At 39.5% G+C, this 24095-nt stretch overlaps 1 protein-coding gene across 2 annotated transcripts; it reads left to right on the forward strand.

The window, feature by feature from the left end:
* The first annotated feature begins 2287 nt into the window (after nucleotides 1–2287).
* CEP152 (centrosomal protein 152) lies at nucleotides 2288–23722 on the forward strand. Of its 2 annotated transcripts, none has more exons than XM_059482529.1 (27): nucleotides 2288–2315; nucleotides 3407–3529; nucleotides 4187–4287; nucleotides 4494–4560; nucleotides 4772–5116; nucleotides 5584–5752; nucleotides 6399–6539; nucleotides 7356–7495; nucleotides 7792–7992; nucleotides 9402–9549; nucleotides 10201–10292; nucleotides 11116–11279; nucleotides 11877–12081; nucleotides 12847–12939; nucleotides 13061–13191; nucleotides 13366–13494; nucleotides 13632–13767; nucleotides 14492–14671; nucleotides 15172–15438; nucleotides 15868–15981; nucleotides 16245–16895; nucleotides 18247–18421; nucleotides 20549–20630; nucleotides 20718–20824; nucleotides 21571–21727; nucleotides 22009–22112; nucleotides 22237–23722. In XM_059482529.1, the coding sequence occupies exons 2-27, from the start codon at nucleotides 3443–3445 to the stop codon at nucleotides 23115–23117; spliced, it is 5067 nt and encodes a 1688-aa protein (XP_059338512.1). In that variant the 5' UTR covers nucleotides 2288–2315; nucleotides 3407–3442; the 3' UTR covers nucleotides 23118–23722. The 2 variants fall into 2 exon arrangements, with proteins under 2 accessions (XP_059338512.1, XP_059338511.1); XM_059482528.1 differs by lacking the exon at nucleotides 2288–2315 and adding an exon at nucleotides 2333–2481.
* The last annotated feature ends 373 nt before the right edge of the window (nucleotides 23723–24095 follow it).

The following is a 24095-nucleotide window of genomic DNA, read 5'->3' on the forward strand; positions in this document are numbered from 1 at the left end:
TTGGCTTGCTGTTGAAGAAACAGGGATTTAATAAGTGACTGAAGAAAGGCAGGGGAGATTTGGGGAATGAACTGGTAGTCCAGGTGATGGCCTGAGGGAAATGGTGCATTTGAGACAAGCAATATTCTCTGGCATGAGCAGACATAATTCTCTCTGTCTCCCAGCCCACTGGCTCAGTTCCTAAGGCAGACAATTGTTGTGGAGTTCAGCAGTTGCTGGAAATCTTGACAATAAAAAAGACATTGTTTGTTTGCCAGTGTTCATGGTAAAGGGAACGCTGTAGTATGAGCTCCTTCCTCTAGAAAGCAAGAGGAGAGGTCTTAGAAAATTATGGAAGATAAGCTTCCTTGGAGGGGAAAATGTAATGTAAAGAGCCACACTTAAAGTCTACTAGAAAACATCTTTATTTTTATCCTCAGCTAATAGCCTAAAAATACATTTCATTCTTTGATAATAATATTATTAAACTACTCAATTACATATACTGAAGCAGTGGGAAGGTTTAAATATTAGGAGTTCATTTCCTTGCTAACAGTCCGGCATTTTCAATACCCTGAGCCTTCAGGGCTAGCAGCCCAAACTTGGCCCATTCTCTCCTGTGCAAGGTGCTCACCTGTGAAGGCCTCCAGCAAGAGTTCATTCTGGAGCTTTGTACCACAGCAAGAAACTGTAACTAGGATATCAACCCCCTGCATAATATCCTGCATAATATTCTCACATCTTGTCAAACATCAGAATGTGCTTGATATGACTATGGAGCAAGCAATGAAGCAAACCCAGCTACTTCTGTGGCATGTCAAGTGGAGAGAAAGACCTGTTCTGATTTTTGTATCAAAGCTGAGTTTTATGACAGGTCATAGAAGGAAAATGTGCAGAACTCCACCTCTATTTTTGGAACAAATCGAAGTTACTCAGGACTTAATAGCATTTGGAGCTGTGATAGTATGAGATCAAAGTTTCTTGACTTTGCTAGTCAAGATGCTGACTCAGGGACTTTTTTCTCTTCATCCGTTTTCACTTAACCAGTGAATAAGGACAGCCAGAGCCAGTGTGTGATGTACATCACAGTGTAATGTCTCTCTCTCTTTGAATATCACCAATGTAAAACATTTAAAAGACCTGGATCTTTGTTCTGATGCTCCTGCATATTTTTATGTGTCTGAAGCAGAACTGTGAAGTAAAAAGGAAGGAAAGGAAGATAATTGGGTGCTAGAGCAATAAAGAAGTACATCAAAATCTTTTGATGTGGGAGAAAGCAGATAATCCAAATAATTACAGATTAAAACCAAACACAACACATCCATGCATTTTTGTAGAATAAACCACATTCATTCTCAGTTTTAGGTTTCTAGCATTTCCATGCCTTCATTTAAGCTTTTAATTGTCAGACACATTTAAACCCTTTTTGTTCTTGTTTGAGTCATTTAATGCCTGTAAAAATTATGAGAATCGGTTAATCTCTGTTTGAATGGTTACTAGAATCCTCTGGGAAAAAATGGCTGATTTCGCCTATAATGTCACGTTTACTCGACACAGCCTGTTCGTTCCTTTTCAAACTAATATAAATTTCACTGAAACACACGAAGTGTTTGCTCCCATTAATAAAAATCCTCCAACAAATGACCCAAACGTCTCTGCCCGGGGTCCTTTCCCGCTGTCCGGGCTGAGGGCGAGGCACCAGGTGGGGCTGTTACAAACGGAACCAACCCTCGGTCAGAATTGCTTCCTGCGACTCTGCGCAATAAATCTGCTCCTTCTGAAGAGGTTTTTATTTTTTAAAGAGAACGAGCTCTGGAAGCAGAGCGGGTTCCCGAGCAGCCAAGCGAAGGCTGCCTGGGGCAGGGGCTCGGGCAGGAGCGGTGACCCCGCTCCCCTCAGCGCCATCGTGACACCGCCGTGAGGCGCGGCTCGCGGGCTCGTGACGTCACCCCGCGGCCGCGCGTTGCCTGGCGACCGCCACGTCCCGCTGCGAGATGGCGCCGGCTGCCCGCCCACGAAACCCCGCCCCTCCACAAAACTCACACTGTCATTGGTTGCCTGCTTGGCCAATCAGCTCGCCAGGCGCGTTCCCGCGACCATGCGCGCCTGCTTTCAAACAATCAGCGGGGGCGGGCCTGCCCTCCCGCGCGGCCGGGCGGGTTCTGGCTGCGGTTGGTGCCTGGGGCTGTCATTCAGCGCGGCTCGGGGCGGTTCTGGCCGCGGGTTGGTGCCCGGGGTTGTCAATCAGCCCGGCGGGCGCGGGCCGGGTGTGATGAGGAAGCGCGGCGGGTCCGCCCCGGTGGTGGCTGTGAGGGCGGGTGGCCGCGGCGGCTCAGGTGGGTTCCGGTGTGCGGGCCGCGCTTTTTCGCCGTCCGCGGCTCTAAGGCCCCGCGGAAGGTGCGCTGGATAACGGCAGCATCGCCCCGCGCCGCCCTCCGCGCGGACTGAGGTGGCGGCGGCCGAGCTCGCCCCGCGCCCCTGGAGCTGCCCCGGCCCGTCCAGGTGCGGCTCTCCGGGGCTGGCCGCGGCTCTGGCGGCTGTGCCGCCTGTGCTCTCTCGGCCGGCTGCCTTCGCTCCCGGGGCTGGGGAGCGCCCTAAGGAAGGAGACAGGGCCGGTGCTTCAGCTGGTGCGGTGTGGGGGCAGCGGGAGCCTCAGAGCCGCCTGTGAGAGGGGTCGCGGGGGGCACAGGGACAGGGGCTGCGTTGTGAGGCCTCCTGCAGCTCTGCTGGAGAGCTTCCATGAACAGCTGTGGGCAAAAAGGTCCTTTAACTGTGATGCAGTGACTTTTAACTTGGAGATAATGCTCCTGTGATGTTACATTATACCAGGTGAAGACTTCAGTGTGTGCTGCACCTGTGTGCCCAAACAAGTGTCCCTTCAACAGGGAGTAACTTATCTTGTAACCAGACCTGGGCCGGCAATTACACACAGCAGCTTTCTGTGAGCACACTGCTCAGTGTTCACAGGCCCTTGGGGTCAAGACTCTCTTCTTAAGCAGTGAAATCTGCAACTCATGTGGTGCTTTTCAGATTTCTGTGATACTTTTCCTATTTTTCCTTTTGGAGCTGTTATACAAATGAACAAGGAACAACATGCTTTCAGTTTTTAATACATACTGTAGTTGTTCTCTAGAAGACTATGAAGCAAAATTCAAAAGTGGGCATTGTTATCATCATGTATCACATCTTACGTATACTGTGCAGTACTTGCAGAAAATAATGTCTGCTTGTAAGTGAACTTTAGAAATTACGTCAGTCTTATTTTAAAAGCTAAATTCTTAGAAGAGAATAGGCTTGGATGTATGAGGAACAAATAGTGTGCAATGACTCTTTCAAGAATTATATTTTCATGCTGAGTAATTCAGGTGATGCTTTTTGACTCCTCATGTATTTTACTGACATGTGATGTTTTCCTGTCCTGTGGTAGGTTTTGCTGGATACACAAAATCAATATTAGAAAACAATGTCCCTTGACTTTGATAGTGCAGCTCTACAAACTCAACATGAAGATGAAGACTATGACCAAGAAGATTATGCAAGAGAACAAGAGGTGAAAAAGAATTAAGTAATTTAATCTGAAGGCTTATGAATTTAGCGTCTTCCTATCTTTTAAATGTGTAAAAAGAAAGAAAAAGGTTTATGTAGTCTGGTAAGAGCAAAAGAGGTTGCAGACTGTTCCACTCTTGAAAAGCATAAGAAGTGAAGTTTGGGTGTGTTTTAGTTGTGGTGTTTTTCTCTGTTTGTGTCCAGTTGTGCAGAGCACTAATTATTTCAGTGATGACTTCTTGAATGTAGTGGTACTGACTGGCAAGTTCTTACCTGGATTTCCATCCAGACTTCTCAGAAAGAGCATGTTTTGAATGTCCAATACCTCTCTACCCTGGAGATCAGAGAGGAGAAATCCTGGCATCATCCGTTTGCAGATGATTCTTTGAAATTAGTCTGTTCTGGGACACGTCTACTAGATGGCATTTGCCTTACCTCTTTCTGGTGCAACTCTTTTCTTAACAAGAGTTTGGCAGAAAAACGCTTTGGTTGGTACTCTAGTCTAGCAAGCATTCTGTGGTAAAAGTCTCTTTGCAAATTCCTTCTTGGAGGAAGAAAACCAGGATTTTGTGCAAGTGGCCTGCTTTGCCAATGTTTTTGGGCTGAAATTGTATTAATTTTCCTGAAAAGCGTATAATGAATGTTGTTTGTTCTATTTCAGTTGCAGCAATTGTTGACAGACCTTCCCCATGATATGCTGGAGGACAGTGGAGACCAACTCTCCAGTTTCTCAGACTGTAGCATCCAGGACACTGAGGAGCAGTAAGGCATTTGGCACCATCTTTTTATTATTTATGTTGTGCTTTGAAGAATAGTGCAAAGTCTGAGTTGATGAGGTGTGTAAAAGGAATCCCAATAAAAGGGGAGTTGTAGTGCAATTTGCAGTAAATTAGATGTGTCTTGATTTAAGAGAAGGTTTTTTTCCCTGAAGTTATTAGTACATGGTTAAGCTGCTTGTGTCTGTCTAGGTCACATGAGCCTGGGAAGCTTGATGGAAGGTGGAAGGATCATCCACTGATCAGTGATCCTCCAAATGTAAGTTTGTATGAGCAGGGATGTAATTGCTGCTGGTTCATAATAACATGCTGAATATTGTTTAAATTAATTAGAGAAATACATGTAGGTGAAGTGTTTTGGTGTTCATTTAAAGTATTTCTAACTTCAGGGTTGGTAACCTCAGGAAAAAGAGGGTGGGGTGAAATCTGAGTTTTGAAAGAGCAATTCTAAACCTCATATCCGTTCATAGGACTATGAACAAGGACAAAATCTGTACCCTGAACAATTCTTGTGTGACCAGCAAACTGATCATGGTGAAAAACATGGGAAGAATTGGAATGTCCTACATAATGATGAAGAGAAGAAACATTTATATGATGTTAAAGAAGATTACTGTGGCCAGGATGGCCAAGATGATCCAGATCATGTGTATCTTGGTAGAGATGGGTTTAACTCTCCAAGCTGCTACCAAGAGAACAATGTCTATCATCTTCCTGAAAACTTCAGGCCTTATACAAATGGCCACAAACCAGAATTTGACAATCAGCAAAATAAAATATTAAATTTTTCAGATGATCCAAAGGAACATCTTAAGGTATTTTAGAAGCTGACACATTTTTCTATCTCTTGGAAAATTTTCACAGGATTTTAGCTATGGTAGTAATATTTCTACGTGCCTTTAGTCTCTTACAATCAGTTCAAACAGTGATGGGAGGCTTCTGTAGCCTGTTTAAAAAAATGAAACATTAGTCACTGAGTTTTCATATGTTCATGTTATAATTTTTGTTCTTTCTCCTGTTGCCTTGGTAGAATTCCATGAGGTAGAATGAATGTGATTCACTTAAGTGTGTGCTTACTCTATTTAAGTTAACATTTCACTGCTTTTCTGAGTTGGAAGCTTTCATGAAGAATGAAATGGTGTGCTGGATTGGAGCCTCACAATGAAGAGCTACTAGAACTCTTCTTAATGTCAACCTGTAAAATGAAAAATATTTTTTTATTGAGCAAGAGTACTGTTGTAGCTTTAATGTATTTCCTCTTATGTGTATATTGTCACAACAGCAATTTGTTGCATCTGATGTTGTCAATGGCCAGTCACCAGAATCTTACAAAGTGACTTATAAACCATACCAAAATGGCATTCATCAAAATATTCCAGGAATGCAAGAAGGAAACAGAAGAAATGAAGTGTTTGAAGGTTTGCAACGTGAATTCTTGGGCAATGATGACAGTAAGTGTTTGATGCTTAGACTTGAAATAAACTTGTGTAAAAAGTTCACTGGAAATCAGTGAACATGTTGATTTCAGTAGTTTTTCAGTAAGAGGACAGCTAAAAGTGTGTTGAAGTATAGAATCTTTTATATCCAGAAATGACCTCTTTTTGCTAAGGGTATATGAATTTTGGGCATTGAACATGTAGTTTTGATTGATGAAACTGAAAATTTGTTTCTGGTGGCTTGATGTCAAACCTTGTTGGCACTTTTTCTCCTTCCATAATATTGGAAAATAATGACTCACTGTACCTTGGGAAGTGCACTGAGTGATGCCACATTGGGCTTTTCTGTTAGGTACCCTTCAAATGGCTGAACTGCTTTGTCAGACATGTTGTGAACTTGTAGTGGCCACAAGTCTGTGAGTTCACAGCATGGAAACTTTCATCTGGGCCTGCTGTAAGGTTGGAATTGTAGTTTGCACAATCCTTCAGCCATTGCTGCCAGAGCAATTTGAGTGATGCAAATCAAATGTGGATTAAAAAAAAAATTTTGTGCACCAGCAATGAACTTAGCACTATAAAAAATATTTTGGAGTAGGAATTACAGCAATGACTTTCTTGATATCTGTGCTGACTTGTCTACATGCTGTTTGAAATTTGGCAGATTCTTCAGAGAACATGCAGATTCTTCAACTTCAGGTTCTAAATAAAGCGAGGGAAAGACAACTGGAAGAACTTAATGAAAAGCTAGAAAAGAGTGCACAGCAGATTAGGTATTTGAATCATCAGCTTTCAATGGTCAAAGGTAAAATGTTTTGTGGTAATTCTTAGATTTTATTGGTACCTAGCAACTTTTAAATTCTGAGATTGATTTAAAGTGTCTTTGAAGGTATTTATCATACTTGTAAACTTGATTTGAGACTATTTGTGAGATTGTATTTGTGGGGACCCTTGTGGCAGGAAGGAATGATGAATCTGACTCCATGTTCTCAGGCTAATTTATTATTTTAAGGTACTATATTATATTAAAGGATACTATACTAAACTATACTAAAGAATACAGAAAGGATACTTGCACAATGCTAAAAAGATAATAATGAAAATTTGTGACTCTCTCCAGAGTCCCGACACAGCTTGGCCCTTATTGGCCAATGAGTAAAAACAACTCACACCAGAATCCAATGAAACAATCACCTGTAAACAATCTCCAAACACATTCCAGAGGAGCAAAACACAGGAGAAGCAAATGAGTTAATAATTGTTTCCCTTTTCTCGGAGGCTTCTCAGGAGAACCTCACATTGTGGCATTCACATTCTCTGAAAAATCCCCAGGCAAGGGGGTTTTTCAGAGAATGTGAATGCCACAATGTGAGGTTCTCCTGCTGCCAGATGGGCCTTGTACCTTCAGTACCCTCCTGGAAGCAGTGCATTGGAGTGCTCCCTGCTGCCAGGGGGACACAGTGGGTGCTGGATGGAGACTAAGTGGTTTTGTTCAGTCTTCTGTTGTTCACAGTACAGGGCAGAGTGAATGGTTCTATAGAGCAGGTACTGAGCAGTTGTGTTGCATGAAGCTCTTGGGTGGCTGGCCATGGTTCTCACACAGTTATGTCTGTCTTTTCAGATGAAAAGGATGGTTTGGCTCTTAGTCTTCGTGAGTCTCAGAAACTCTATCAGAATGGAAAGGAACGGGAAATGCATCTTGAAGGCCAAATCAAGGCCCTTGAAACTCAAATTCAGACTCTTACTACCAATGAGGAGCAGGTACTGTAAATATTTTTAGATTGTTTTTTTGAAAGACCTCTACAGTTCAATTTGTGATGCATTTGCATTAAACAGAACTGCTAGTCTCTTGAAATGCTGGTCATGATCATTGCAAAAGCTAAATACATGATGGATGGATAGGATTCAGTGGTTGAAAATACTGTGTATGAAAACACAGGCATCATCTGAGGACTTGTGGCAACTTCTGCACAGAACAAAAATGAACTGATGTACAGAATATTGGAGCAACAGTGAAATGTATGTAACTAGCAACTACTGTCATACTGTTCCTACAGATACTGAAGCAATCCAAAGTGGCAGAGGTGGCCATGGAAAGCATGCAAAAGCAGCTGTTAGAACTCCAGAGATCAGATGCCCTCCAGCGAGCCAGAGAACAACATGAGGCCATTATTTCTGCACTCAAACAGAAGTATGAACAGCAAGTATTGTCATTAGAGCAGAAGCTTGACACTACACAATCTGCACTCAGAGAGCAGGTGAGAAATTGTTTTAGGATGCTGAGTACTGTACTGGAGACACTGAGAGCTCTCCATGTTTCCTAAACTGCATTTCTTGACCTACAATTCTAATAACTCCTTCTGAAAGCTGCTAAGAAAATGGTAAGTCTCAACATTATGAGGCCTATGTGGTATGTTTTCATAAACATCTGCAGGCAGTTGTAAATTCAAATTGTGAGTTTGTACATAGCAGATGCAGAGGAGCCAGGAATTCATTGTCCTAGTTGCTCTCCTGCGCTTTCCTTCTGTGAAAAATGTTTTTGAAGGAGTTCTGCAAATAACTCTGGGAAAGAAAAGGACTAATTAAGAAATAATGATTTCTTGCAAGAAAAAAAACAAGAAAAACTTTTTATTGAACAGTCTGCCAAGATTGGTCTCAGAATGCTGAAGGATGACTATGACTAACCATTCAACAGTGACTTTATTTTAGAAGTAAGGATTTAAAAACAGAGAAGGGGTAAAAGGCTGTCTTTAAGATGGAGTTTGATATAGATTGTGTTACATGGTTGTAGAGCTTACTGAAATTATTCCACTTGATATGTTATAAGAATCCATTTCACTATTAGAAATATTCAAGCAATGTATTCCAGGCAGTTCTTAATACATTTTCCTCTTATTTCACATTAAGAAAATAAAATTAAGTTTCTCTAATTCTTGTCTCAACATATAGAAATAGAGGGGATGTATACTTGGAAAGGTGACTGGTACTTGCTTCTAAACAAAATGCACTGCTGAATTTTTGTCTGTTAGTACCTCAACAAAGCTTTTACAACTTTGTCTCTAGTGTAAAATATAGAGTAGCATTTTTGGGGTATTCAAAGAGGGAGATCTGTTTTTTGAGTGAAGATAGAAAAGTCAAAAGGTGTAGATACAAAGCACTGTGCCTCCCAGGTCTGTGTAGGTAACTAAGTAATGTTATAGAAATGTCTACTTTGTATATCCTCTGAAAAGGAAACTACAATTCCTCTTTTACAGAGTATTGGCACTTGCTAGCTTGGCTTGGGCTCAGTTAAAATAAACTGGCTTGATATCATGTGAAGGCTTGATTTTTTTTCTGCAATAGACTAAGTGTATGTGATTAATTACAGGAGATAATCTGATGTGCTGAAAAGTAACTGCTCTAGGAAATATGAAATGATTCTCATCCATGTATATTTATATATGAGTACAATTACTGCCTCCCAGTGAAAACTGAACTTTGATGCTGTAGGAGGTCACTTGTCAGCCAAGGATAGCGTTTGATCTGTGATTGATTTAACTGTCCTCTACCCCTTTAGGTATCTGATTTATTTTTCTCCTTTATCCTGTATATATTGAATTTTTCTGTATCTGAAACAGTTCTAGATGGTTACATGTTTGTAAAACGAGTAAAAATATTCTCTTCCTAGAAAGAGCTTTGCAAAAATCAAGGAGAGCATGTTAAGCAACTTGAAAAATTGTTGGAAGAAACCAAATGTGAAAAAACTGAAATAATAAATCGACTGACAAGAAGCCTAGAAGAAAGCCAAAAGCAATGTGCAAATTTACTGCAAACAGGTCAGCCCTTTACTCATACTATTACCTTTCCTTGGAGAAATATCTTCATTTTTTCTAAATGTGAAATTGATGTTTCTATGGAAGTGGAATCAACATCAACCTAATTGTGTTCTTGACTGTTTCCTATGTAGTGGATTTGTCAGATTGAAATTCATTCTGCACTAAGATGTAAAAACCAAATAGGAATAAAAGTAAACATCATCTCCAAACCCCAAACAACAGTGATTGAAGTGTGTTCATATGTATTTTGTGCTGCATATGTGTAAACCTTGTTTCATACTAAACAACAGGTTTTGGTTGCAAGTTACTTAATTTTGTATTAAGGTTCTTGACTTGAATTGCCATTCTGAATTCAGGTCCTAGTGAGAAGAATTGTTTTGGGAGCTGGAGGATGATTTTTGGAAATTTGTATCATAGAAATAGATTGTGAAATGTTTTGCAGTTTGTGTGTTTGACTTTTGCCCACCTTCACACATTGAAGTCTTTTCATAGTAATGTGTTGAGTAACTGTTAGTGAGCTCAAGGAAATAGAAACAGTCATGTCTATTGCCAGAATCAACATTGCTATTTTTAACAGATAACTTCAGATTGTATGGACTTTCTTGCATATTTCTGACTTGTTCTGTTTCTCCCTTTTCTTTCCTACAACAGGCTCAATGCAGGAGACAAATCAGTTACGGTTTCAATTGCAACAAGCTCAGTCTGCACAGATGATAAGCAACAACATGAACAAGGCTTTGCAGGTTAATTTTATGGAATATTTTATGTTTGAATAAAATGCTTTCATTTGATGGTGGGGGGAGAGGCATTATTACTAAGATGTTGGTGGTTGAAACATTTTAAATTTTTGGAGGAAACAAGTACATCATCTTTGACTACTTCCTCTCCCAGTGTTGCATGTTGGACTTCCTTCCCACCAATTAAAACACAATTGGGCAATTGTATTGGCACAAATCTGATATCATACTTCTGTCCAGCCTGCTTTTGGAAAAAAAAAAATGGAATGTAAATTCTGTGTGCTTGAAGTCTTGTAATTTAATGAGGAGATACTATGTTCTGAAATTTCTCTTTTGTCAGCAAAAGGGAATGCAACAAAGTCCTCTGTAAAGCATCAGTGGAAGTGTGTGTTTCCAATTCATATGTTTGATTTAAATCTGTTGTCTTGGAAACTGTGAATCCTACTAAGTACTAGAGTAATAGCTGTTTCTCCAGGTATGTACTTTTCTGTTGTCATCCATTTTGCTGTACAAGGACAGCAGGAATGCAGAAGAGCAAAATAAACAATACTTCATAGATGGACTGTAACAAGAACAAGAGGGAATATTTCTTGTATATTTTAACAAATTTTTAGTTTTAATATATGCTTTGCTAGAGGTATCAGAAATGAAAAATGAAAGTATAAATAAGTTAATGCTAGACAATTCAACTAAATGCAGCTAAATAGAATTATATCTCGAAGGAAGAGCTCCATGTGTTTATTTTCTTTGGTAGAGTTATCATGGGCCTGATATGTTGGCTTGGAGTCTCACTGGTCAGTGTAAATTTTTTTCTGTCTCTTCCTTTCAGGAAGAATTAATGGAACTGAAAGAAGAAATAGCTTTGTATGAATCTGCTGCCAAGCTGGGAGTATTTTTGAATGATGCAGGTGGAGAACAACCTACAAGCCTGGGTGATTCCTATGTAGAGCTGGGAATTAAAAAAATCACAGGGAAGAAGCCAAAATTCTGCAGGTATTGAGTGATTCTTGTTGAAAGAAAAACTTTAAATCCTTAAGAAACCATGCAAGTTATATGTAAGAAGAGGGTTCTACTGGATCAACACACAGGTTTTTGATAGATATTTGAAATAGTGCTTGTATTACCAGATAATCTGAGAAACAGAAATTGTACTAATACCATAATTTGGTTGCCTAATTAATAATCTTGGTTGCTATTTAATAAGTCTTCAGATTTTATAGGGAGTATATTGCTGTTCCTTTAATTGTTGAAGTATATTCATGGATACTTTTCTTGCTCAAAGACTCCACACAGTTGCTTAAAGCTAAAGCTGTCTTTTACATCAACATCAGTGGAGTTGCTTCAAAACTCTTCAAATCATGTGAGAATGAATCTTTTGAGGAAACAGCTGAATTAACAAGTTCTCTGTAAATTAATTGCAACTTGATGGAAAAGCTTTGATATTCATGTCCTCTTATGCTTTTTACTATTACATCTTAGACATCCTGATATTTCTGGTAGCATTACTTACTCGTCTCTTTGCTACCACCTCCTTTCAGCTAAATGATTTTTGTCTCTTAAATACTGAACTGGTTATAACTTTCCTGATAGTGCAATACAGAACAGAGACATGGATAAAGAACTCTCTAAAGATGAAATTATTGTAGAATTAAAAGCTGAGCTGGAACGTTTATTGAACAGTAATAAAATGAAGAGAAACCAGATTACTCAACTACAAAATAGTCTTAAGGATTGCCAGAAGACACTAGAGGAATACAAGCAGTTGAAAGCAGAAAAAGCATCAAGAGATTCAGAGGTTTGTTGTTTTACACTTCTTTAAAAGTCAAGTATTCCTGGTTTTTGGGGAACAAAACCAAAGCTGTTTATGAGAAGAGAGCAAAAATTTATGCATAGCTGAGTATTCATAGCAACTCTGGTTTTGTATCTATAGTTGAAAAGAAAACAACTGAAGCAGAACCTGGGCAGCCTATGCATTATTATATGAGTACTTAAATGATGCCTTATATGCGTGAGAGTACCTGATGTCTGCCATGCTTATGTTACAAGTAAATTTCATTGGAAAAAGATGGTTTTCTTTAGCCAAAAGGACCTTGTAATTTCTGCAAGAGGACTGACAGTACCATTAGATGATGCAATCAGAACATTTAACAGATTGCCTTCAGAGGGCCATCATGGGTAATTTCATCAAAAAGAAATCTCCTTGATATTGCATCTCTCTTCACCCCATTATTGCCTTCCCTCTGTGGATTGATCAGAGTTGCAGTATCTGTACATGGAGACCTGGCTGTGGGGTAGGAATCCAATGTCTGTGGGAAGTGTGCTCTCTGTTGGATGACTGTTGTCATTCAGCTTGCAAACACTACACTGAGTGTGTGCTTCTGCAAAGCTTCACAATACTGAGTTCTAAGAATTCATGTAGAATAGCAGTGATTCTGTGATCTTGCAGTGCAATAATTCCCTGTATTTTTTAAGTACAAATTTTATTTGATAACTTTTTAAGCATTAACTGCTAAGTCATTTATGTCTTGAAAGATATCATTTTAATTTTATTTATTTTTAGCCTGTCACAAATTTGAAGGATGCTTCTGATAATCTGAAGGAAGAAGTTCTGCGACTCAAAGAGGCTAATGAAGCTTTGCTACAGCAAGTTGAGGTAAGACAGAGATGCTGCTTACCACTACAGAAAAAAAAAATCACAAAAAACTCTCACCCATGCTAAAAATCATTAGAAAAGGTTCTTACTACCCCATATTACTTGACCCTTGTTTGTCCAGGCCCATACTTCAACTATTGAAGAACTGAAGGAAAATGAAGAAAAACTGAAAAGCTTAAATCAAGACCTCTGTTGTCAGATGAGAAAGATGGTTCAGGAGTTTGATCATGATAAGCAAGAGGCCATTGACAGGTAAGTCTGTTAACTTAGTTTAGTTTAATTTGTGGATTTTCATCCTGCACACATAATCTTGTTCCAGCTATCAGGTACAAGAGGAGGTCAATGTTAGAAAGATATTTTCTTACAGAAAACTTGAACCTAGGTAGTTGAAATCAGGTAGTTGTTTTTCCTTTCTTGGAATGGTAGGTGTGAAAGAACTTATCAGCAACATCATGAGGACACCAAAGCACATTTTGAGAAGGAGCTGATGGAGAGGTTTGCTGTGGAAAAGCAGCTGCTTCTTCAAACTTCTGAAGAGACAATCTCGAAGTTAAAGTAAGACTTAGCATTATTTCCATTTTTACTGAAATTTTCATGTTTCCTGTCTGACTTTCACTGCTAGTTACACTTACTTTAAAGCTGGCTTGCTGTCCTCTGAGGCCAATTGATAATAAGTAATCTGTCCTTTGAAGGGATAACATAGAGGAGCTGAACAAAGAGATTACTGCAGTGAAGGAATGTTACATTGGTGTTTGTCAGGAGAAGGAAACCTTGGAAACTACTTTAAGACAGAAATTTCAACAAGAGCAGCAGCTGAAGGAAGAGAAGGTATAAATGGAATTGCCTATAAACCATATAATTTCACTCATTAATATTGCATCTTGAAAACAGTGTATTTAATTTTGTTAATGTTTGCAGAACCTACTTGGAAGAGATGCAGCTGAACCAGAAAGCTCATACATATAACTTAGTGATTTTTTTTTAATTAAGCTGGTGGTGTGTTCTGGGTTTTGAAATACTGTACAAGTAACTCTTTCCAACAGCTATTTGTTTTCATGTAGTGAACTTCCATAATTCTGACTTCTGAGGATGCTTAGTCAGCAGTATGAGCTTTTACATTCATAAGACATTTTCAAAAAACCCTGAACGATGTTACAAAACTATATAAAACTGATATGAAAAACACAGTGGTTTTTTAAGTAGTAATGAATTCAGACTGATTTGATTAAAAGCTTTGCTTTTATGAAGATATCAGTGTGCAATGACTGAAGCAGATCAGCTGTCTGAGTAAGCAAGTATAGCAAAGAGGTGCAGCTCAAAGTATGAGGGGAGTAAAGATGCTTGATATGAAAACTTTATGGCAATAGCCTATAATAATCTCTGATATAATATCTTAAAACACCTTTTTTGAGAGTTAAATCTCTTATCTAGGTGTCTTCTGTAAGATCAGTGTAGAGCCTCTAGAGAGTTAATCATGTGTCTCATGCATTCTCATAGTTTTGTACCAGAGCAGTTGTGCCTTGGAGAATACTTAATTTATTTTCTGGTCTAGCTCAAGAAACAGCTACTAGAAGAAAAAGAACTCTCCCTTAAATTTCTAAGGACTGAGCTTGAAGAGGAACAGATCAGGTCCATGACAGCAGCAAAGAAGCAGTGGCTGGAAGAGAAAAACCAGCAGGTTCAAGAGGAAGTTGCATTAGCCAAAATTCACTGGGAAAAGGAAGAAAAGGAGGTATGAGACTCAGATCAGGGAATTTAAAGTTTTTTGTTGTTGTTTTGCTGTTTATTTTCAGGAAGAGAACTTTAGATTTATGTGGTGGTATTCTGCCATTGGAAGTGGCTGTTAAGGATTTGTCATTTTAAAAGCCTCTGAAGGAGTCAGGCATTATACATATTTCATATTTTTAAAGAAACCCAAAACCTAATTCTTGCAAAGTAACAAACAGAACACCCTGAGTGTCACAGCTGGTAATATGCTGGAGTTTTACACCCTGATGCTTGAGTGAAGGTTATGCTTTTTGTTGTTTCACTCAGGTATCATATAGAAATCCTTTGTGTATCCTACCCCATAGGAGAAAGCTCTGAGTTACCAAACGCTCTCTGTGCATGGTTTTGTTTTTCTCCTGTTAGGGACTATCATTGATGTGAACAGTGTTTCATTTGCTAAACACCAGTGAAATCTGTTTATTGAGACACTGGGGAGATTTTTCTTAAAAATGTTTTTTTCCTTAGAATAAAGAACAAATCTTTGCCAAGTTAGAAAGAGAATGGCAAAGTAGGCTGGAAGAAGTGAGAAGAAGTGTTGTTGAATGTAATGACTGCAGCTGCCAAACTGACCAAGCTGTGGATGAAGCTTCAACTAAAGAGTTAGAAGGGACTGTTGAAGAGCAGAGGCTGCAGATCCAGAAGGCTCTGAAAGAAAATACAGCCTCTGAAGAGGCCTTAAAAGAATTTCAATTAGAACTGGAAAATAAATACTGTAAAAATCTTGCCAGCCAGGTAACAAATAATTGTTCTATCTACCTGGAGTCTGTGAAACTGCTGTGTCCACTTTAGTCACCTTAAAAAAATAAGAAAGTGGACTCCTTCACTAACTTCCTCTGAAGTTTATTATTGATATTTGCTATATTAGAAATACAGTTCTTCAAGTTCTGAAAAAACTGTTGCATGTGGTTTGTTTTTCACACTGTTTTGAACAGAACTGAACAATATTTAGATTTTATACTATTTTGTTAAGAATAAATTTAGTATTTTTAGTTTTGGCATAATTTTTACATCAAGAAATGCATGAAGTGCTGCTGGTCTGGTTCTTTTAATTTCTATAAACATAGGCAATCCAAACTGAAATCTATTCTTGTACTGTTACATGAAAGTAATAATAAAAATGTACCTACCTATGACTGAAGCAGGTTTTTTATCTATTTAAAGGTAGATGCAGCTTTAGCCCAAGCTCATGCCAAGTGGCTGCAAGAGTACAAACTAAATCTAAAGACAGAACAAGAAAAATGGGAAAAGGAACACCAAAAGACTACAGCAGAGCAGGTAGCCCAAAATACTGCTATGTGTGTGTTGATAAACAGTTAAGTCTTCCAAATCCCATGTATTACTGAGGAGTGAATGTAGACACAGACACAGGGAGTCACTAAGGAAAGACGTTTCCTTATAAAAGGAAAAGCCTATATAGGTTTGTTTTTTATTAAATAAATTGAAAAGATCTGAAATAAATTTTAATGACTCAGAGTTACATTTTGTCTATCTATGAATGTGTGTATGTATTTCTAATGACTGTGTTGTTTATTTGCCAGTTAGCCATGGTTCTCTCAGCTGCTGAGGAGAAATGGAAGAAAGAATATGAAAGTACAGAGACATCTGGACTAAGAGTTAAAGAACTTGAAGAAAAGATAATTTCTCTGAGGAGGGAATTGGAGCTAAAGAAAGAGGAAATCCCTGCAGCTGTCAAAGCAGAACTAGCAAAAGCCCGTGTGCAGTGGAACAAAGAAAAGCAAGAAGAAATTCTGCAGATACAAGAGCAAAATGAGAGAGACTACCAATCATTCTTAGATGATCATAGAAACAGAATTAAAGAGGTCCTTGCAACAGCAAAGGAGGACCTTGCAAAGCAGAAGAATGATCTCTCCATTCAGAAAGAGGCAGAAATCAAGATGTTGCTAGAGCAAAAGCAGCGGGAATGGGAGGCTCAGGAAGCCAAGAGGCTGCAGGATGAGATGAATCGGTATGAGGAGAAGACTCTGCTTGAGCTGGAGTATTTGTTGAGTGAAATTCATGAAGAACTGGTCAAGTGCACACAGAGTAAACATTCTTGGAAGGACAAGGGTTTTGATTCTCATGTTCAATTAGCCAGTCAAGGCAAAGACAAACTGAAGGCTTGTTTACAAAAGGCCTATAGAACCACAGTGTGCACGATTCTGGAAAAGAAAGAGCAAGAATGGAAAGAGGTAATATTTCTGTTAGTTATAACTGCATGTCAGAAAAGGGATTTGAGAAGTCACTCAGGCCTCTTTTCTCCCATGAAATATCCATGTGATTGTGAAAAATAGAAAAGTCAACATTTGTGTTCATTAATAAACGTATTCTGAAACTAAAAGGAGACTAAATCTACTATTAACAAGTGAACAGGAAAAGGACGTAGCTTTGACATCTTCAGTCTTTAAAGAAGAGAAGGTCAGGTTAGGAATGTCATTTATGCAAAGACTTGTAAATTAAGGAGATCAATCCACCTGCTTGAGGTTAGGAGCCTGTTAAAAGCTCCTTGTAATCTCTTTGATGGGCTGTAATGACAGAACCCACCTCAGATTTTTGCATAGCTGCAAAATCCAGTTTGCAGTGGTGATTGGACAGTGATTTTTGATCATGTTAAGCTTTTTTTCCTCCTCTTTATACAAATAAAGATGAAAGCCTTGCAGAACTAAAAATCCTTTTTGCAAGTTGCCTTCAACAGGTCAGTTTGTCAGTTCTGTTTTGGGAATAAGTCTTGCCTACTTTATTGTGCCTCTAGGAAATCTTTTTCAGTGTGCCTGCCCAAATGAGGAAAGATGTCTTACCCTCTTCTAGAGGAGTTTGAGGCTAAGTCAGATTGTGTCCCAAAGCCCTTGTTTCTGTTGTTTTAGCAGATTCCTCTTCTTGCAGTGCTTATGCTTGTAATAAGTTTTTTGTTGTGGGGAGCATCCCACCGGAAATGCCATTGCTACCCAGCAGTTGTAGCTGGGGAATTATCTGAGAATAAGACAGAAAATGACTTGTTTTTGAGGAGAAGATGGGATGTTACTGTTTCTTTAATGTTAATATATTTCTGTTCAGCAAGTGGGCCTGAAAGGTTTTCATGGCACAAGTTATATCCACAATGATAAAGAGAAAAATTTTTTCCTGTGTCTTATGCACCGTCTGCAGTGGAAATGAAATGTCCCTTGGTAAACTGTTTAATATGCCCTTGAATCTCAAAACATTGATTGGCTTGAACCACCTTTTCTAGTGAAGTCTTTAATTTCCTAGTAATGTCTTTTCTCTTTAAAAAGCAAGTTATCTTCAGCTGTTCAAAGACAGGGTATAGTTCTGCAATGTTAAGGGCTACTGAATTTCCAAATAATACTCAAGATATTCAGGCACTGCTGTTGCAATGATTTATGCTAAATACAACTTCTATACCATAGAATAGATGTTTTCTTCACAATTTGACTTGTAATCTGTGGTTCTACTGCAGGTTTAAAGAACCTGGTGACCAGGGCTGGTTGTAGTGTGGAGCACTTTTTTTGCTGTGTTGTGTTTTCAGGAAGTGTTTTTCAATTGCAGAAATATGAAGAGCTAGTGAGTAATGCAAATAAAGAATCATACCCTCACCCACAACATGGTGCAGGAAACACTGGGGATGTGGCAAGGCCCCCTATGTGCAGTGTTGGACACCAGGCAGAAGCACAAAGGAGACTGAGAAGACAGACACCCTTGCAGGAAGCTGGAACAGACAAAGGTATTTGGTTTGATCTTAATCTGGCAGATTACATATCATCAAATTGAGCTTGTTAGTAGCAGTCTTTAATATTCAGTGTCCTGTGGATGACCCCAATGCCAAGTTAGCTAATTAGTAAATATTTAGGTGATAGAGGAAGATACAGTTCTTCTGACTGTAAGGTGGTTTAATATTGCATAAGCTAAGTTAAAGTCACAAACTGCAACAAATGGTACTGGTCTCCAGTTTACTGATTTAATGCTGGCTTTGAGGTTTCATTTTATCAAATGCTAGTAGCTTTCTGCTTTTTAAAGCCATTCTTCAGGAGGAAAGGAATAGCTGTCCCATCTGCTAGAGATGTGTGTATTCTTTGGGGGTTGTTAGCAGCACAGCCTTTGGAGTATATAACAGTTCACATGCAAGGCAGTGCTACCATGATATGCAGGGTATGGTCTAAACTATGTCTTGTAAATGGGTAATACGAGATTGGAGCTTCAAAGATTGAATTGTACTGCTTGCTCTTGGCAGTACACAAGACAAGGAATTCTGCATTTATGTAAAAGATACTACTGTGTCAAGAACTTGACCTGGCATGGTAGTTTTCTCTGGTTCTTTTGGTCAAGAATGTAGTTGAAAAAAGTGTGAATCCCTGGGTGGTGTTTCTCTCTGGGTTTTTTTTTTTGTTTTTCCCCTTCTTCCCTTTCCCCCCACTCCCTGAGCCTAGTATGTACTTTGGCATTGTAGCTCTTCCCAGGGCTGTCACGTGTACCATGGCAGAACTGGAGCCAGCGTGGATGGGAAAAGCTTCTTGGGAGGGACACATGTCCCTGGGGCTTTCTGTTTAGTTTGACATCTTACGCAACTGAAAAACATAAAGCAGCAAAACCCAAGAGAGTTTTTGGCTCTGTGCCTGTAATGTGGCTTGAATTCCTTCAGCACCAACATCAGAGTGGTCTATTAACAGAACAATAGCAGCACTGCAGTGCTCCTGCCTCTAGAGCGCCCTGGCCTGGCTGTGGGGAGCAGCCAGCGCTGGCTGGAAGGAGCCCAGTCTTTGTGTATCCCTTAACCAGGCTCAGACGTGTGTGAGGCTTTCCAGCTGCGACAGTTTCCTTCAGCTGACTTCAAAAGACCCTGCTTGGCTGTTGTTATAAAAAAAAAAAACAAAACTCAAATTCTAAAAGCATTTAACCTGCAAGTTTTTTTGCTGACTGAAGAACTCAGATCATTGCTGATGGAAGTGCATTGAGGCTGTGAGGGCTCTATGAGTTGATAGATGCTGCTGTACCTTCTGGAACAGGGTACCAGCCTCTTGTGATTAGTTTAATTGGGCTAAAATATTACACACATTCCAGTGAGAAGAGGACTAAGTAGAACACTGAAAATAGGTTGGGCTTGATTTTTATTTTTTTTTTGGTCCCATGTTGATGTATAACTTTTAGTAGTCACTGTTGCAAGTGAGAAGTGTACAAAAAGGAACCTCGGGTCTCAGGAAGATTTATGCTGCAAAGGCTGCTGCCAGGAGCTTGAAAAAAGAGGCAGTGTGCCAGGACTTTTGAATAGAGAGCTGGAGTTGGCCCCCAAACATCTTCAGCTTGCTCTGCAGGAATATGAAGCTAAGTCAGAGCAAATCCATGGTTAGGTTTGATAGTCACCTAAAGACAGCTTTGATTCTCTCATCTGCAGGATCTTGTAATTTTCAGTGGATACTGGGGTTTTGGTTATTGACTTCAAAACAAACAAAAAAACCTTCACCACAGTAAACTGACAAAACCTACCAAGTTTTATCTTGTATCTTTATCTCTCAAAGGCACAGTTCCTAACAATAATTCTTTTTCAATGTTTGTCAAAACCACCCTTGTTACTTTTTTATCCTGTCATTTCTCTCCAAGTATACTTGATATCTCAGTTTAGTGTTAGTAATGGCATATGAATGCTTCAAGCTTATTTAATTACTGTATGAGATGATTTTTATGTTCAGACTTCATTGAAGTGTGTCTGCTTGTTACTGCAACAGCTGTACTGCAGCTAATGATGCTTTGTGACATTGGGGTCTTGTACCAGAGGCAGCAGTTATTACATAAGCATCTCTTGAACTTGAATTTAGAGAAATGCAGTGAATTATGGTTCATCTTTTTATTTTAATAGAAAATGAAATGGTTCCAGGAGGTCTAATTGTACAAAACTCCGAGATGAAGACCAAATTGAAAGACCAGGGATCACTACCAAGGTATTTTAAAAAATAAAGAAGATGATTTCTTATTTTGGGAGGATACAAGTTGCTTCTTTTGTGCAATGTGATATGCATGCCTTTCAGGTCATTGTCCAGTGAAGGCATCTCAAAACCTTGTGCATCCTCTGAGTCTGTGAAAGGTCTGGAAGAAATGCGTGCTCACTACATCAAAGCTTTGAGCAAGATTAAGTGTAAGTACTAAAGCCTTAGTTAAAGATTTAGTGGAGGAAAATAAATTACTTTATTGCTTCTTCTTTCAGTCAGCTTGGACAGGAATCTGACAACCAAATCACATGAGAAGTAGATTTTCCCATCTTACTAGAGTGACTGTGAGAAGTGGAATTGTCACCCTAAATTCAACTTGTAATTGTGATGGGCAAAGCCTTGTTTTACCATCCTTGCTTTGTTGTACTGTAGTGTGTCTTTTAAAGTGGTACAGTGTGTTTTGAGTACTGATCTTGTTTCTCCAGAAAAAAAAATCTATCTAGATTGCAGCTTCTCCTGAGAGAAAATATGCTTTTCTCTTGTGCTGTATCCTGCCTTCTGGCCTAGTCAGCAACTTTCTCTCTGAGGAGAAAGGATTAAGTGTAGCACCAGCTCTTACCGGAGTGCAGCAGCTCCCAAAATTTCTTCATGGCCATTGAAAGTTTCTAGACCCATATTTTTACCAGCCAACATTCCTCCCAAATCCCTGTGACTGCTTAAGATACACAATCAGATCACTGAATTCCTTTCTGATGCTTTGTATTGACCTGCTGTGGTTTGCCCTGGCATTCATCCACTAGGCAACAACTGGCCACGAGGATTTGGTGGAATGTTGGCAGGTAAATCCATGTCCTTACTGACTTGTTCCAGGTCTGCTAGACAATCCCAGTTTGTGGTGTTGGCTTCTTCCCCACTCTGGGGGAAAACTGGTACTAATGAAGTGTGTTTGTAGGTGATATGCTCTGTTATATCCGTGAAAGTAAGGAACGAGCTGCTGAAATGATTAAAGTGGAGGTTTTAAGAGAGCGCCAGGAGACAGCACGGAAAATGCGCAAATACTACTTGACATGCCTTCAGCAGCTGCTCACTGATGATGGCAAACATGAAGGGTGAGTTCAAGGATGTTTGGAAATGGCTGTTGGCTGTGCAGGAGGTGTGTAGATCTCAGGCTGGTGTTTGTCCACCTTGGAGCAAACAGTGCCTGGCCTGAAGTCTTGCCAGGGTGTGCGTGTTGGTGCCAGGTCACTGCTGAGCTGCCTGGCACACTGTCCTGTCAGTATTCTCTGACTCTCAGTAACATTGCCTTGAAGTAAAACATAGAGTTGAATTACCCTTAAACTTGGTTTTGGTTTTGGTTTTTTTTCCCCACATGTTCTGCAATTCTTGACAGAGCTGAAAAGAAAATAATGGACGCTGCCAGTAAACTTGCTACGATGGCGAAAGGGCTGGAAACGCCTCTTCGGCCCATTCCCCAGCGCAAATCTGCCCGCCCAGGTGAGCTGGATTCTGTGCTCCTGCTCTTCTTGAGCATACTGATTTAGTGCATGTAGTAATGAAATGCTTTTCTTCCAATATTAACACTATCTTTAATTATCTGTCTCTTTCCCTCGTCTCCTAGCTCTGCGTTTAAATTCTGATCCTGGAGGTGAGTGCTCCAAGAGAGATTGTGTGCTTCGGACAAGGTCACACCATGTGGAAAGCACATCATGTAGTGAAAGCAGTACTGAAAAAGGCACTGATCAAGTTGTCCAGCAGCGTGTTCCACGTGACTTGAGACAGCAGTTTGATGCAACACAGACCAAAACTCAACATGTGCTTTGTGAAACAGTGACTTCAGATATTCAGAACAGGAATAATTCTCAAAATCTGGATGGTGCATCTAGAGGTGTTCTACCAGGATGTTACCCAAATGAAGATGGAAGAAGAGAAAAATATGGCCCCCTTGCAAATATAGACAAAGGACCATTGTGTGCTGTGAGTAATGGTGATGCTGCTCCCTTTGCTGGTCAGGGAGCACTACAAAATATGCAAATACGCAGGGCTACAAATGGCCACAGCAGCTCTGGGCCAACTCATCATGTGCTTAAGAGCAAGAATGGAAGAACAGGCTTGAAAGAGGATAAATGTATCCAATCATGTGGAAAATGGAAAACTAAGTCCAAGAGAAGTCAGGAATTTGATTTTAAAGACCCTCCAGAAAGAGATGAAGGAAGCAGTAGTGAATGGAGTTCTGGGAATGGAAGCATGTATCTGGATTGTGGTGAAATGCCTCTCTTGTATCCTCAACAAAAAGCCAATACTAATATTCAAGCACAGACTGTTTACTGTGAAGAGTTTCCTCACCTCAGGTCATTTTCTCCTGCAGATGAAAATGTTACTTCTCAGAGAGACATTTCGAGTGGCAGTGGCAAGACTCTCAGTACAAAAAGCAGCACAAAAGTTTACAGTAGAGGCCAGCAGATGACAAACCCGGAGCATACTTCATTCCTCAACTCTTGACAAATCAAATTCAGCTGTCCCACATCTCAATGCAACATCAGATTCAAATGTAGGAAAATGCTGCAACATATGCTTGGAGAAAAATGGTGTGGGATCCCTACTCTAAGCAAGATAGTGTTTTTTAATTAGCCCACTCTCTCCCTCTAACTTGAACCAATACCAGCAGTCCTCGTTTGAAGGAAGAAATTTACTTGATGTTTAAATAAAGTGTGGTAATTGAGGAAAATCTTTTCTACTGTGTCCATTTCATGATCAATGTTACCTGAACACATTTTATCAAGTTACTTGAAATATTGCTGCAGACTTTATTTACCCTTGTAATAACACTTTGATAAATGTTTATAGTGCACTAGATACAAATTTATTAAATAGAATCTATTTTTATGTTCAATTTAGCGTGCAGTGTTTATCTAAAACCAAACTACTGTAACTTGTGGTCAATTTTAAAATGGTTATCAAAATTCCTTCAGAGCGTAATGAGAGATGTTTGAAGTTAGTATTTTAATTGACTTTTCCATTTTGAAGGACCTCCTGTAACCCTCTGTTTGTGTTCCCACAACAAAAGCAAATATGCTTGCATTTTTTCATTAAATTATCTTAACAAATCCCGTTTCAATTATTCTTCCCTTTGATACAGCAAAGAATAGCTGATACTGGGCATAGGAAAGGTATCTTAAGTTAGAATGACCCTATTCCTGTAGGTGTTTCTTGATTACTGTGTTATCAGGGTAAACTGAAGATATGGTACTTTGTCCTCCTGATGATTCGAAATCTCCTATTTTAAAGGCCTGCTCACATTTTAAAGAGAATTGCAAAATGTATCCTTTTTCCTAGACTTTCCTTGGGATGGCATTTCATTTCCAGTGATCCTGTGATGAGCAGAGGATTTTGCTGCTGGTTATGCAGGGGGTGATTAAATCACACTTGTTGCAATTCATAGTTAGGGGCCAGCAATTCACAGCCACAGTAATATGGGAG

This window comes from Ammospiza nelsoni, chromosome 14, assembly GCF_027579445.1.
Source record: "Ammospiza nelsoni isolate bAmmNel1 chromosome 14, bAmmNel1.pri, whole genome shotgun sequence".
Taxonomy (NCBI): Eukaryota; Metazoa; Chordata; class Aves; order Passeriformes; family Passerellidae; genus Ammospiza; species Ammospiza nelsoni.